The 14495-nt window shown below is 40.1% G+C and overlaps 1 protein-coding gene and 1 long non-coding RNA gene across 7 annotated transcripts in view; one reads left to right on the forward strand and one right to left on the reverse strand.

Moving 5' to 3' along the window:
• Nucleotides 1–14495, forward strand: part of rap1gapb (RAP1 GTPase activating protein b) — a 142437-nt gene that overhangs the window by 43162 nt on the left and 84780 nt on the right. For 3 of the 6 annotated variants that reach the window (XM_061041117.1, XM_061041120.1, XM_061041123.1), the window contains exon 1: nt 6462–6672. The exons of 1 other annotated variant lie outside the window; for it this stretch is intronic. In XM_061041117.1, coding sequence (XP_060897100.1) covers nt 6629–6672 — 44 coding nt within the window. In that variant the 5' untranslated portion in view covers nt 6462–6628. Of the gene's footprint in view, nt 1–6460; nt 6673–14495 lie in introns of those variants that run through there. 2 more of the 6 variants (XM_061041114.1, XM_061041115.1) reach the window with 1 other exon arrangement.
• LOC132977332 (uncharacterized) lies at nt 11725–12173 on the reverse strand. Its single transcript, XR_009673811.1, has 2 exons — nt 12022–12173; nt 11725–11916 (listed from the first exon to the last, which is right to left on the reverse strand). It is a non-coding gene; the product is annotated as an uncharacterized LOC132977332 (long non-coding RNA).

The raw sequence follows: 14495 nt of genomic DNA on the forward strand, positions 1-14495 counted from the left end.
AGAATGCTGTTTCAAGACTTCAAAAGGAAAGAAACTATTACCTTAGGATATCTTTCTTTTTGCTGATTTGAATAGGCCGATTGTTACCGTCAGCTTGCCACATTTCAAATATGTAAGTCTGGAAGAGGTCTGTGCTGTCTGAAATAAAGCAAACTGCATTTTCTTCTGGCATGAAAGTCGTAAAAAGGAAACGAAGACACGACATGTGGACATTTCGGGCTACTGAAGCAGAGCCACTTGTCCTTGTGATCTAGTCAGGGGTGTGTGGTTGTGTACACAGCCGGCAAATATTTTTTTGCTGTTTTGCTGTTCTCAGAGGAAAAGCGGCACGTACTGTTACTCTGTAACAGCTCTTTAGCCCTAAGACCCCCAGTAGAAGAGCTGTCACTGCACTGGAAGGTCAACGGATGGGTCTCACCTGCAGACAGTGTGGAGGTTGTGGATCGTTGGAGCGTTGAGTGTGGATGAACTTGCAGTGTATGAGTAAGTCCGTATAGATGATGGATCAAGCAACAATGTGTTGGGAGTGCAGAGAGAGGAACCCACAACTATCACAGTATAATTCCATTGAAGTTATTTGTTTAGCACTCATCAACACCAACATCACAAGGTGCTTTACAAAACATAAAAGCACAATAACATAATGAATAATTCAGGAAGACATAATAAAACTGGAAAATAATAAATAAAGACCCGTGGAAAAAACATCTAGAATACAAGAAGACCTCTGATATGTCTTCAAAAAAGACGACACTGAAGCACTTATTGGAATCTCTTTTTTCTTTTGTCTATTTTTTTTCGCCATAATACACACTTCTACCAGTTAAACATCATCACACTCCGAGTGGGATGCTAAAATGCAATTATAAAGTTACAAAGTTGTATCCCAGGTTTGCAAATTGTATTAACATCTGGAAATCTGGGAATCTGACAAATGGTTAAAGGAGCAATATGTAGCTCTGACACCTAGTGTTTAAAATGGGTACTGCAGTCCAAATTCAAAACATTGAGGAGAGCTGTCTCACGGCGCTCCTTCCCCCCCTAGAGTCGATGTGCACGCAGGTTGCTTGTCACGGACACTAAAGCTTCAGTATTAAACCAGCTCTGCATCAATCCTGAAAGCTTTCTGCACAGTAATATCTTACATATTGGACCTTTAATATTCACAACTTCACAACCAATCAGCAACTAAAAAATACTACAGACATTGAGTCATATTTTTCATTGTAAAACATCAAAGTCTATTGGATAACCTATTAGCTATAATCCCAAGAACTAATATTAGCATACAGTCAATTCTCATCTATTATTCCTCTTATTACAAAGGTTGACAAACCTGGAACATGAAAACTGCATTGGCTGCCCACCCCGAGTGTGACACCAGAGAAAAATGGTGGCCATGTGAATTTGATAAATATCCCTGTCAGCAGTCTATCTTCCTTCCTCCTCACAGCGTATTTGTCATTTTGTACTAAATGCTCTCTCTCCATGTCAGCTTCTGTGCTCAGTGTTGTAACTCTGTCTCTTGCCGTGGAAGTGGTTTGTTAGTGAAGTATTTATCCACCGATGTGACAGCAGTATTTCAGGGTGGACTGAACCCCATCTCACAGAGGGCAGCCTCCCATTACTGTCTCCCTCATCCCGTTGCCAGTGTAGTCCTCAAAGTCAAGGCTGACCTGCTTTAGAAGAACGCTTCAGCCAACCTGCCACGTCCCCTGAATAAAGCCTGCCCACTAATTACACCAAGCTGCCCTTTTCCTTTCACCTGCCTCACACGAATCAATCTGGGTAAATAGTGTATTTTTTCCCTCTTCCCACATCTCTACCAAGGACATCTTTTGAGATATACACAAGAGAAAAGCAACTGTGAAAAGAGCTCTTGAAACTAAATTACTGCAGCGACAGTAACAAGTATGTCAGTAGATGTCTGGCTCTGGAGAATCATTCTCCTACAGATACAACATTTCAGTGTCATGATCAGACGAGGATCTTGGAAAAGGCTGCATGAAAAGAGGATGTGTTATTTCTTCACTTTGCTCTAAAATCAAAAAGGTCTCATTTGAGGTGGATGCAAATGTGGGCCTGTGGTCCGCTCCGTACTGTTGAAGTACACTTGAATTTTCCAGTACGAGAAATCTGCATAAAAAAGCTTCTGCAACTGAAATGGTGGGAAAGGAGGATGCTTTCCTCTTTGTTAGCAAAATCACCATAATGCATCCACCTTGTTAACCAGCCACCCTCCTCTCCAATCCCAACAGCAGACAAATCGCAGGGGCGAAGGGGTTGTTCAGTCAAATATAGAACATATTAAGCTAGTGAGGAAAATCATTGGTCCTTTCTCTTGACTTCAGTTTGTGCAAGGTAGACTCAAGTCCCCGATCATGGCTGTGGAATATATAGGTAGTCCACAGCTCTGTAGTAGCAGATGGATTTTAAACTGTGTCTTTTTTTTTATCAGTCCCTCCCTCATGCCAGCTTTGTCTTTGATCTGCATTAAAACACCCTGACTATACTGCACAGTATCCACTCAATTCAATCTCATACACTTTAAAATGTTGTGTCTGTCAAGTAGCAAGGTGTAGTTGCATAAAAGCGAGAGGATCTGAGACGCACTGCTACCTCAAGTATTCCTTTAAGGTTGAATGATCGTTCATTTATCTGTGCGGCTGAAAATACAACACCGGACTGAGCTGATTCTGTCACAAAATATTTCAAAGAGGACATCATGACCAGTGGAATTACAAACTGGTTTCTACACCATGCTACCATCATTCTTTGACTTTATTCTAACAGAACCAGAATTTTTTTTTTAATAGTCAAAAGTGGCTTTTGTTAATATGTGAATCTCTTTTGAGATTACATAGCATATGTTAATTTGTAATGTACTTACACATACATGTGCATCAAAGGACATTAGAAATGTAACTTTTGAGCATCAGTTGAGTTGCTTAAATACATATTTAAACCAAGCACAGACCTCTGGTATTGAGAAATGAAGCCAATATGTTAAACTGCAGTTCCTCGAATGTCCACTCGAGGCTAGCTGCAAAAGCTAAAGAACCCCTGTTAGGTCCTTTGTTAAAATGCACACTTCTACAGCAGAAATATAAAAATGTTTCCAGCCTGGTACTAAACATGTTTATGGTCTCTGTAGCTTGTTCTTTGTTGGTAAACTGTAATATAAGTGTAGTAATTCATACATTTGCATAATAAGTGTCATGGCTATGATTGACAGGTGGATGTGTTGGAGTTGTTTGCCAGGAGGCTTAAGCCCCACCTTAGCTCCACCTCTTCCTATTACTAGATTGATTATTACTAGTTAGTCAGCCTTTTCAAAGTGATCGCCACCGTTGAGCTTCAAATCACGTCTTCAGAAACAAAAGCTGACCTCATTGAGACATCTATTTGCAAGTCCAACCAGATGTTGCTTTTTTATTGACCCTAACTTGACCCCTTCATTTGAAAGTCTAAACTTTTATGTTTCCAATTTTTAGAATCTGCCATTTGAAAGGTGGGAGTTGGAATGTGTTGAAAAAGAAAAGAACCAAAAAGTTCACAAAAGTTCACATCCTTTAATTTGCAAACTGGCCAACTTCTCCAGCTTCAAAATCAAGAAATAAAAAACATGCTGACAAACCTCTGCAGAGAAGGGACTCAATGACTCTTGCACTCAGGCTCAAATGTATTTGACGTAAGCTCTGAGGTTATGACACAAACATAGATAGTTACTAATGTCTTCTGTTTCTCTTTTTCTGCAGTTCTATCACTTTATTTTACAATACAATATTTAATCTCCAGCCAAGTGTTTAGGTCTGTTCACACAGAGGATTGATGTTTGTTATACAGATACGGACCCAGAATCGTAAAATATTAAAGCATCATTGCAGGACATTGAGTATCAATGTCAGTCGACAAAGGAGATGAAGGACCTTGAAGGGGACACTGTGGATATGCATGACACATTCCTGTGTCCTCTCCTCGACCAGCTTCTGATTTGATTTATTGCCAGTGTCTGGCCAGAGTCCAGTCAGACCAGTCAGACTCCCCTGTCGACAAAAGGTCGACAGGGGAGTCGTTGGGGCACCCCGACATAAGCACTGATGAGGAAGGGGACAAGAGGACAATCTATACACTTGATCCAGACAGGTCAGGGGAGGATATACTAACTCATGGTGGCAGGAAACTTTATAATGTACTCAGATATATAGCATAGACAGACAGAGGAGGAGTAGAAAGTAGGATGAGAGGATGGAGAAATAGAGAGAGGGATAAAATCTCTAGAGGAAATAAAATGAGAAGAAACTAAATCTGGAGATTTAAGACTGTTTAATATTGTACTTTCCCCGTTTAGAAATAACATTAATAAATTATAATCGTCCTCTCTTACTTGACCATAAAATGAGTGACATAGAGATCACTTTCACAACATGCTGTAGGTGTCCATTTATTGATGGAAGCTTGAGAGAAATTTTGTCACTTTCCAGAGGTAGAAGTGTCACTCTCTGCTCTGCAGGGAGAAGTGTGATCACAGCAAAACCTCTGAAAGTCGGTCACAGAGCCAGAACTACCAGGTTGAAATAGGTCAGGTGACACGAGAGAACTGCAAACATCAGATAATCCTTCTCAACCTCTTTTCAGGCCACATCTACCTCAGTGGGAATTGTCAACTAATACAGGCCAACAAACCAGGAAATTCGAGTCTAAACTGCAATTTATTTTTTTCGAGAAAAAAAAAACCCAAAAGCAAACGTTTTCCAGTTAAAGAACAGCCGCTGCTTCAGATGTGTGTGGTTCCCTCAGATGGTAACACGATAGGCTCTGTTTGGTTTCAAATCATCAGGCTCTGAATGGAAACTCAACAACAACAGTGACATTGTGAAAGGACAAACGCCAAATGAGTATCTGACGTCAGCTGGCATGGCTCTTTGGCACTGCATTTTCCAGCATGATATAAACTGTCTGCCAGTTTACTGAAGCTTAAAGGCTAGAGAAAGAAAGAAATCAGTCCCGAGCATATAGGCTGATTAACAACTCCAAATATATAATGAGAGAAAAAGTTGCTCGCCTAAACCATTCAGCTGGATTGTATATTTTACTTTCCAATGTCTTGGTGTGATACAAGCTTTGTTTTTTTATCCCTTTCAGCAGTTTAGCTTCACATAAAACTACTACTATGACGTACATGTTTTAGCTGAAAGAGGCGTTTCTATCAGCCGACTGCTTTCTTCTCCATGCCCCTTTTTTCAGAGCCTCTTCAAGACGGGGACTGCTGTGCTTCTGTAGTGAGTCTTTGTAAAGGGTAAGAAGTTGGAACGATGAGGGGGAAGTCGTTTCGCCATTAATTTGGCAGCAACAAAAAATAAGAGAGGCAAAACGACGTCTGTGTTAACAGGGGAGGAGAAAGATGCATCCTGCTTCTGCATGGTTGGAGCGCTGTGTGAGATCACACAGTGGGACACCAATATGACGGCGCTGTTTGTTTCAGTGTTAAAGTGTGAGGACAACATAACGGCTTGACTTTGTTAGACTTTGCTGTTGCAGAGCCTCTGTTTAGTGTAGGCTTGGGTTTTCACATCACATCACCGTCCTTTATTCAAGATATTTTTTGGGGGCCATTTCTGCCTTTTATTGGAAAGGACAGCTGAAAAGAGACCGGTTATGTTGAGAAGAGAGCGTGCTAGCCTGAGCTTATCTGGCATCTCCTGAGCTAAAGAGTGCCAGAAAGACACACATTTTTATACACAAACTTCTTCATTGAGTACTTTTATCGTTTTAAATCACGGGTCAGTTTGTCTGGCTCCTCAGAAAACCTTGTACTGTCCTGTGCAGTAATCCTCTCCAAAACACAAGGCTAACATGTACAAACTAGCTAGCTGCAGCTCCTTTGTTAGCTAGACAGTGCCAGAGAAACACTGGTACTTACTTTTCAAAAAACTTCATTCAGCATCACGACCTGTTTTAATCAGAATCTCTTTTATTTTCTGAATAGATAGTTATCTTTAGATTATTTAGCTCACAGTAATAACCTTACTGTTGCTCTAAAGGGGCGATATGGCAAAGTCAATTAATTATTTGAATCTGCAACAAAGCAGCAGCCTTGAAGTGTATTGTTACCTCTCTATGCCTTCATATTTGTTTCCCACTAGACCCGTTCTTAAGCGAAGAGCACTTGAGATTCACATCATGAGTATAGCCTTAGAGTTAAGCTTCCGGGGGAAGTAGCTTTCATAGGACACGAGCAGGAAATTTAAGTATTTTGTGCCTTCTTCCTGCTAGAAAATGAGAAACACCTTGTCTTAGTAATAGTGCTGTTTGTTTCCAGGACAGCTGGACACCTTTCCTCTTAATCTGCCAGAGATAGGAGCTACTTAGTCAGAGAGCGGAGAGGAGACACAACGAGGAGGGGGGGGGGGCGTCATGTGTACACACATAAAACACTCAGACAGAACACACACACACACACTCAGGATGAGGGCTGAGACAATGCGGGAGGAGAGGAGTGAAAGAGGTAGAGAAAGAGAGGAGACACAAAGAGAGGTAGAAAAGAAGGAGGGTATGACTGTTGTTCTTTAGCCTCGTGTAGCTAAGTGCACCGATTCCTGCAAAGCCTCATCAGCCGTTCAGCAGGATGCCTCAGAGGAAAAGAGCTTTCACATTCGGAGCTTATGGAGGGTAAGATATTAGAAGATTAATCCTTTTGAGGGTGCCGTGATTTAGGAGCTTGCTTTTTGTATGTGGCAGCATTAGAGTACCTGTTGCGTCTGTCACAGAGCAGTAGTAAGAGGAAGGTTGTGAGACTACTCGGGGAGTTTCAAAGCACCTGCTCGACAAGTGCAGGACAGGATTACTCTGGCAAGGTCGCTGACTGTCAGCACTGTGACCTAATTTACAGCTTTGAATGTCTGTCAGGATGCTAAAATAATGGGATCAATAATGTGTGAAGCGGCAATAGAGAGATGTGAAAGAGAGTGATTATGTTGGCCATGGTGAGTGACTTGTTCCTGCGTGTTTTTGTGTTAACTTTTAAGTCTTTTCAAAAGTTTCTGGTAAGAAAGTGCAAACTACTAAGCAATGTTACCAATAAAACGGCTTTACTGTGTGTAAGTTTTCAGGTCTGTACTCCAACTCTTTTCTTTTTACCCTTATCTTTTGTGACAGTTTGACTTTGAGATGCGTTTTTATTTTATTATTTTAATATTTGTTTAGGTCCAGGAGGTCTCTCTCCTGGCATTGATGATAAGTCTGTGGATTTTGATTTTTAAGAAAGGTTTAGTTTGTCAGTTTGGGGTTTTCTAAATCAAAATGTCACACAAGGATAAAACGCAGACCCTAACATTGTCTTACATAAAGAAAAACTCAGCACCAATTGTAATTCAAAGCAATTGTTCTTATATTAATCTAACTCTGGAAAACCACAATATAAGGAAAACTGTTCAACCAAACAAAACGTCTCTCTCTTTCTTCCTTCTTTCTACTTGCACTTAATGTGAGTTCTTGATTATTATTATTTTGCATAATTGCTCGTGGCTTTCTAAATGTATAGACTGATCAACCTGAATGGATGGGACAGTTATAATTAAGATAATTCCTTTGCTGATCGGTCAGAACAAGAAAGTCCTACGATGCGATACGTTATGATACGATGCACTTTATTGTCCAATTTGGGAAATTTGGCTTCCAACAAATTAACACGCTTTATGATAGCTAACGATCCGATTTAATTCATCAAAACGTCATGTCCTGCCCTCTGTCTTGTGATTGGTTCTATACTGTTTCAGTTGGTTACTTTGTACTCTGAGTACATTACAGAGCCTGTACTTTCAAACTTTAACTTAAGTTAAGAACTGTTGCTTCTACTTGTACCTGAGTCTTTCTTACATAATGTGTGTACTTCTGTTTCAATGACGAGAGTGAGTACTTTTGCTATCCCTAATAGCAACTTTAGAAGAAACTTTAAAACCACTGCGAGTTTGGAGAAATTGGTGTAACAATTTTTATGAAGACATTAGGGAACTTTTTTAATCACCTCTGGAGTTCTGCCTTTTCTTTCCTCATATCTTTTGAGGAAAACAAACACATTAAAACCAAAGTACTGGTTGTTCATCATCACCAAGGTGGCAGAAAGGCAATTAAATGTTAGTAATAACAAGTTATTGTGAGATAATGGATTTGATTAAAGCCTTATGGTGAAATGGTCTATTTCACTGCAAGAAGAGTGAAAGGAGAGCTTAGTTCTATCTGTACTTTTGTGGCAGTGAATAAATGAAATCTTTATCAGCATGATTAAAAGAAGGCGTTAAAAGAGAGGATGCCACTTTGTACAGACACAGTCTAGCATGTGCGTGAGGGATGGGTTTTTTGCATTTAGAATTTGAATCTGAGATATGACAATACTATGATTTACGAGCAGTGAGCCGCTAAGCCCGTGTTGGCATTGAGCTTCATGAAGCAATTAAATTACTTTTACTATTGTGTTTTCCTGCTCATGTGCTCAGCCAAGTCTGCCTGGAAAACTCTCATAAGGCTCAATGAGGCATTTCAGGCTAGCCTGAGTGCATAGACATATCCATCCAATTTATAGTAGAAGAGGAAGATGTGATGTAAGGCAAGAAATATATGTTTAACCAATTTTTGTTACATTTTCAATAGTATAGAGTCTGTTTTAGGGGGTCTGGATGTTTTGCATTGGAAGTATTCTGCTTTATATTAATAGTCCAAGCTGTATTGACCAATAACGTATCAGCATGCTTTGGAGTATTGAAAGCAAAAGCAGACAAAATGCAATAAGCGCAAACGACATACCAGCTCCCATTGGCGACATCCTGGTGATGATTTCTTTCTCTCTATGAACAGATTTCTGCATAAAAGTGCAGCTCACAGTCAAGACTATATCAAATCTGGTCGGAAACGGGAGGGGAAGCAATCGTGCTTAAGCACGGTACAAGACAACTTTGCATAGTGTGAGTGCGCCCTAAATTTCCTGTCTGGCCTGGGAAGAGGTTAGGGTAAGATGGGCTACAACCATCAGAGCAACAAACAATGTTCTGTATCACTTGGCTGCTAAGCAAAGCTTGTCAATTTCAAATGGCTCCTAGTTCAACATAATACATGATAGTTGGCGTCACATGATTTAACTTGAACGACCATCCAGTTAGTCCAATACTGAAAGGAAAGCAAACTCAAAACATTCATTGTTAACTGTAGAAATCTTGGTTGTTTACAAAAAAGCCTCACGAGCACACATTGTACAGTCATCATAAACCCTGCCCCATACAAGACAAACAGAAGTAATTGGCCTGACAAGAGCCATGTTGGGTGGAAATTGGTCTCAAAGTGAGGGGTATCACATCCGCCAAAGCTAGTAAAACATAATCTTGCAGGTTTGATTGTATTCCTTTTTAGCTTGGCAAAGCCTTTTTTAAATTTCAATTCAAATTGTCCCCAAATGAGCTTTGTCTGAACAGATTGACAGTAAAGTAGCGTTCCCATTGAGTGATTGTGTTCCGTATTCATTTATGACCCCCCCCCAATTCTTCCTCTCCATCTACAATCTAATCTCAAACTCATCTAGTCGCATACCTCTCCCTCAAATCTCTTCATTTCCATCGCCCCAGGATTCTTTGAAAGCATGCAGCTGTTTGAGACAAATTAGCATGTTTGTTTCAGTAAAAGAAATTAGCTTTTCACTTTTGTCCCTTTAATGTGCACAGCGGATTTCGATTGTCAACAAAATGCGTCCCTGAAGTTAAAAGACCCGCTGCTCAAAAGGAGTGTCCCTGGGGAAATTAATGCTTAATGAATAACAGGAAAAGGATTGTGAAAGCGAAATGGATGGAGTCAGGACTTCCACCATCAAATTACTGTTTTACATTTGTTAAATAATCTGTCCTTGAAGAAGCAATTTTGCTGTTGCATAATTTCTGCATACAATGTAATTGAAATTGCTGTAAGTGGGTGATTACATGGCGGTTTCAAACAACTTCAAACAAAAACAAATCTGGAAATCGCTGTGTTAATACGTCCTTTGTATCATTGTTAATGTGACATTTTTGTTTGTAGTACTTAAATACTGTGCCAGCAATGGCGTGAAATTGGCCAACACTTAAAAAAACAAAGAACAGATTAACACGTTATGGGTGAACAGCTACAATGAACATTGTGTTTTATTCAGTGAACCTTAAAGGCCTTGTTGATTTGACTGACCTGCTTATTTTGAGCTTTACGGTTGTGATAGTAAACTGGAGATTCAACTATAGTCCATGATGCTGGTGGTTTCACAAGCCAGATTATTCAACTTGCTGGTTCCCTGCTGGTGAGTAAAGTCAGAGTCAAGCCTGGAGACAACTGGCAACTGTTCAGCCAAGTGAAGGATTATAGGATTGTACATAACTTGCTACTCTATTTCAGTTTGCCTCGCAGGTATTGTGCCCACCTGATGGTGTGAGGAGGAGGATGGTGTGATTGTGCACCAAGTACACCCTTAGTCTCTGACATTTGAAGCTGTCCGACTGCATGTATTTTGAATGATAGCAGCAGTGTCTTTTTAATGGAATCTAGCAGGGAATGGTTGCTGATTTCAAATAATTATTGAAGTGCTCTTCACAATCTTGGTCTAAATGCTAACATTCAGTTGTTTTTCCACTCTAAGAAAGCCAGAGGAATATATTTGGCATTGACTTCTCACATTGCACATTAATCATAGAGTTTTTTGATTGTCTGAATGGCTCCATTTGTGTTGTGTTTTTTCCTTGAAAAGAGAGAAAAGAAGGATGCTGTGGTTTGACTGCACGTCTCTGTCTGAGCTGTCGGAGAAATCCATGTGATACAACCTAATAATCAATAGCTGTTTGCACCTCATCAAGTTTATCTCAGCTCTTTTTGAGCCTCATGAGCTGAGGTACTTCTGAAACATGCAGACTTGGAGATGTTACTTGAAACAACCATTTACAATATCCATCTAATTATGTAACTCCAGGTCTTATGTACATAAAAGTAGGCAGGAAATATTGTCTTTCAGGTTAATATAACTGTCCTGATATTGTCAGGTTGGCCATCCAAGGGGCCACTTCAACTATGATTGGCTAATTGTCTTTTCAGGGGTGGGGTTCAGGTTAAAATCAGCCATATGGGCTGCTAGTAGCCTTCTTCTCTCCACTCACGCCACTCTGTTGTTACCTGTCAGTGTTAAAAAAAATATACATATACAATACAACATCTTAACATCTATAACATATTTAAGGTTATTTGTTAAAGTAGGTATGATTGATGGAAAGGTTAAATAAATGCTAATCATTTGTGTGTTTGTAAAACATACTTCATACCAACCCTGCACAAGTCAGGGGCCAACCCAGTCCAAAAACTCTGGCTCTGCCCCTGGATTTTGGAACTATTAGGATATTTTCAATGATCTATAGTCCACAAAGATGTCCCCCTGCTGCCATTCAGGTAGTTTCCTTGCAGAGTTTGTGATTCTGTTGTTAAGAATATTCTCCAGTCTCCTTGTTTCAGCTCTTTAAAACAAAGTACAGTCTAGATCTGACTGATTTATTGGTTGAGCTCTGGATGTTTGGTTTTAATTTTTCATGTATTTTCTCTGCAGCAGTTTTTTTTTTTTTTTTTTTTTTTTACAACTGAGGATGGAGTTAAGCTCAGTGATATTTAACTTCACTCGTTGTTACGACCAGTGAATTTAGGACCCAGATGCAGGACACATAAACAGAGGGGTTGATTGGTAATGAGGTTTATTGTGGCAAATGGAGATGAAGATGGGTTGAAGATTCTGGAGGTTAGCAGAGTGAAGGGGATGAAGGCTGACCAGACCAGAGTAGGGGTGTGAGTGTGGCTGAGCAGTCTTGAGTCCAGAGAGCAGGTTGAGGCAGATGGCTGAGCAGGAAGGCAGGTGGGTGAACGGTGATCCTGAAGCAAAGGAAAAAACAGGATGAGACTCAAAAACCAAAACAAGCACAAAAGATTAATTTCAAAGATTTTTCAAGTCTTAATTTAGCCTGAGACGTAGTCTACCGCAGTATTTGACACAACGATCTGGCGATGAGTGGATGGAGAGTCGGGGTATATATACTGCTGAGTTGATGAGGAGATGGAGAGCTGGTGTGCAGGTGAGAGCAGGTGAAAGGAATGAGCCTCAATCAGGAGGGAGCCAGAGTGAGAGAGCCATGACACTCGTACTGTATCACCGGAGCCATCATTGAACATTACACTCAGAACTTTGACAAAACGGGGCTTATCACCTTAAATGTGGGTAAATTAATATTTTGCATGTATATGCTAAATGTAGATTTCAATTAAAAAAAAAAAAAAAAATTAGAAATTCCCTATTATGTGACATGCTGTTACTGTTGCTGACCTCACAGTCTTGATGAAAAAAACATAGAAACACTTTAATGTCCTGTATATATGCTTTTTAAAGAGAAGTTACTTTACCTCACTACATTAAATATATAGATCTATATGCTGAGGCTCCTGTTGTCATAAAAACCTGGCCTTTTGTTACCTTACCTCATTGTGCGACCTTGGAATTACTGTAAGTGCCACGTGTCCCTGCACTACATGAAGGTGCAGTCTGTTTATGTGACTGTCCGTTTCTCACTCCTCACTGTTAACACCAAAACAGTGTGTCCCCTGTGTCAGCAGGAGGAAAATCACCAACCGTATCGCTGACTGGCAAACTCATATTTCCATTCTTAACACTCTAAACAAACAGAGCAAAAGAGCAGTGTGCTCACCTGCAGCACACACAATGCCACTGTTTGCATGCCAGGTGCATTTAACTGTAGTCTTCAAAGGTGAGGTGAATCTAATGACAGAAACAAAGTGCTGTGGTTGTTTAAAGCCAAAGCTTCTTGCAAAAACACATTTGTCAAAAACACTGCGGGGATACTGTTTCAATTTCTTACATCATCTCATCCTCTCTCTTACAACTTCTTCCAATATTTTTTAACAACAGACACAAGAGCTGAAAGAGGAGACAGAGGAGGAGAGACAAGAGGGGGAGTATAAATCCAGAGCTGCAGATAGTAACAGGCTAGTGGGTAATAGAGCTGGCAGGAACGGCAGAGAAAGGAAGGAGCAGATAAGACGACAGTCAGAGGTGGGCACAGTTAATCAAAGATTTAACTCTGTTAACCGTTAATCCGTTAACAAAGACATTAACTTCAATATCAGAATATCAGTTAATTTCGTTAATATTTTGCGGAAGTTAAAATTAAAGTTAATCTTAATCAATATCATCAATAAACAACAAAAAGCTTTTTTCAATGTAAATAGATCAGCGCTTACAGTTGTAAGAAATTGAACTTTTGGAACACTGCGGTGCTCATCAATCTCACTTCTCCATCCCTGACCAATCAGAATAAAGAAGGTGCAGGACTTCTTATATCAGTTTTGTCAACAACAATGCCGGAGAAGAAACTGATCAGACTCGTCTTTTTGAGGGTACAGTTTCCAGATCTAGATCTAGATCTCTGCGGCTTTGTGACATCACAAAGGGCAGTAACCCTTCCCCCAGGTGGGTGACACTCCCACAGCTAAGTGTTTGTTCTGCCCTCTGAGTCTGCCTTCTCACCGTAAACAATCGGACATGGTGCAGGAAAGCCCAAGCCACCCAAGCCCTACCAGAGAGGGGCGTGGTCAAACAGATCATTTACATTTAAAGCTACAGACACAGAAACAGCCTGTTCTGAGCAGGGCTGAAATAGAGGGGTTTATAGACATGATCAAATACAGGATCAGAGTGGATTTATCACAAGAAACTTCATAGACATGTTTTAGGGAGCTCTGAGACTTATTTAAACTGGTTGAAAAGGAGGAGAATAAAGGATATTCAATGGCTCTGCATTTGTTGTCACCTAAAGCAATACTTTAAAAATAGCACCACCACATCAAAAATAGAGATCTGATAAATACATTCAACTGCAACTGGCCGGTTTGAAAATATTTCCCTCTTTACATCCTCCATGAGTCAGGACAAACAAACACCTGTGTTGTTCAAATGAAGCTCCATCTGATTGCATCATTCAATCAACACTTTGGCTGTGTCCGAAATCACTCCCTATCCACTATGGAGTGCACTATATAGTGGACACGCCATTTTGTAGTGCTGTCCGAATTCTGAGTGAGCATGGTCATACCCTATATAGTCCACTCAATGTATCCCACAATGCATTTTGAAAAGTAGTGTATGAGCGACGGTCACCATGCGAGCAATATATACCATCATGCATTGATTTTTACGAGCATAGAGTGGCGTTTGACTCGGCTGCTCTCAAACGGACAAGAGGAGCGACCAGCATGAACACAGAAACTCAATAAAGTTCATATTCAGAGCGTTTTACTGAACTCTATGATGGTTTTAATAAAGATTAAAAGATTGTCAACTTTAGTGATGTTAGTTTGTCCTAATGATGATGATGACAGATGAGAAACCAGAGTCTGTGAGCATAAATAATTTAGTTTTGGTCCGAAAATATGTCTCATTA

Source organism: Labrus mixtus, chromosome 7 (assembly GCF_963584025.1).
Source record: "Labrus mixtus chromosome 7, fLabMix1.1, whole genome shotgun sequence".
Lineage (NCBI taxonomy): Eukaryota > Metazoa > Chordata > Actinopteri > Labriformes > Labridae > Labrus > Labrus mixtus.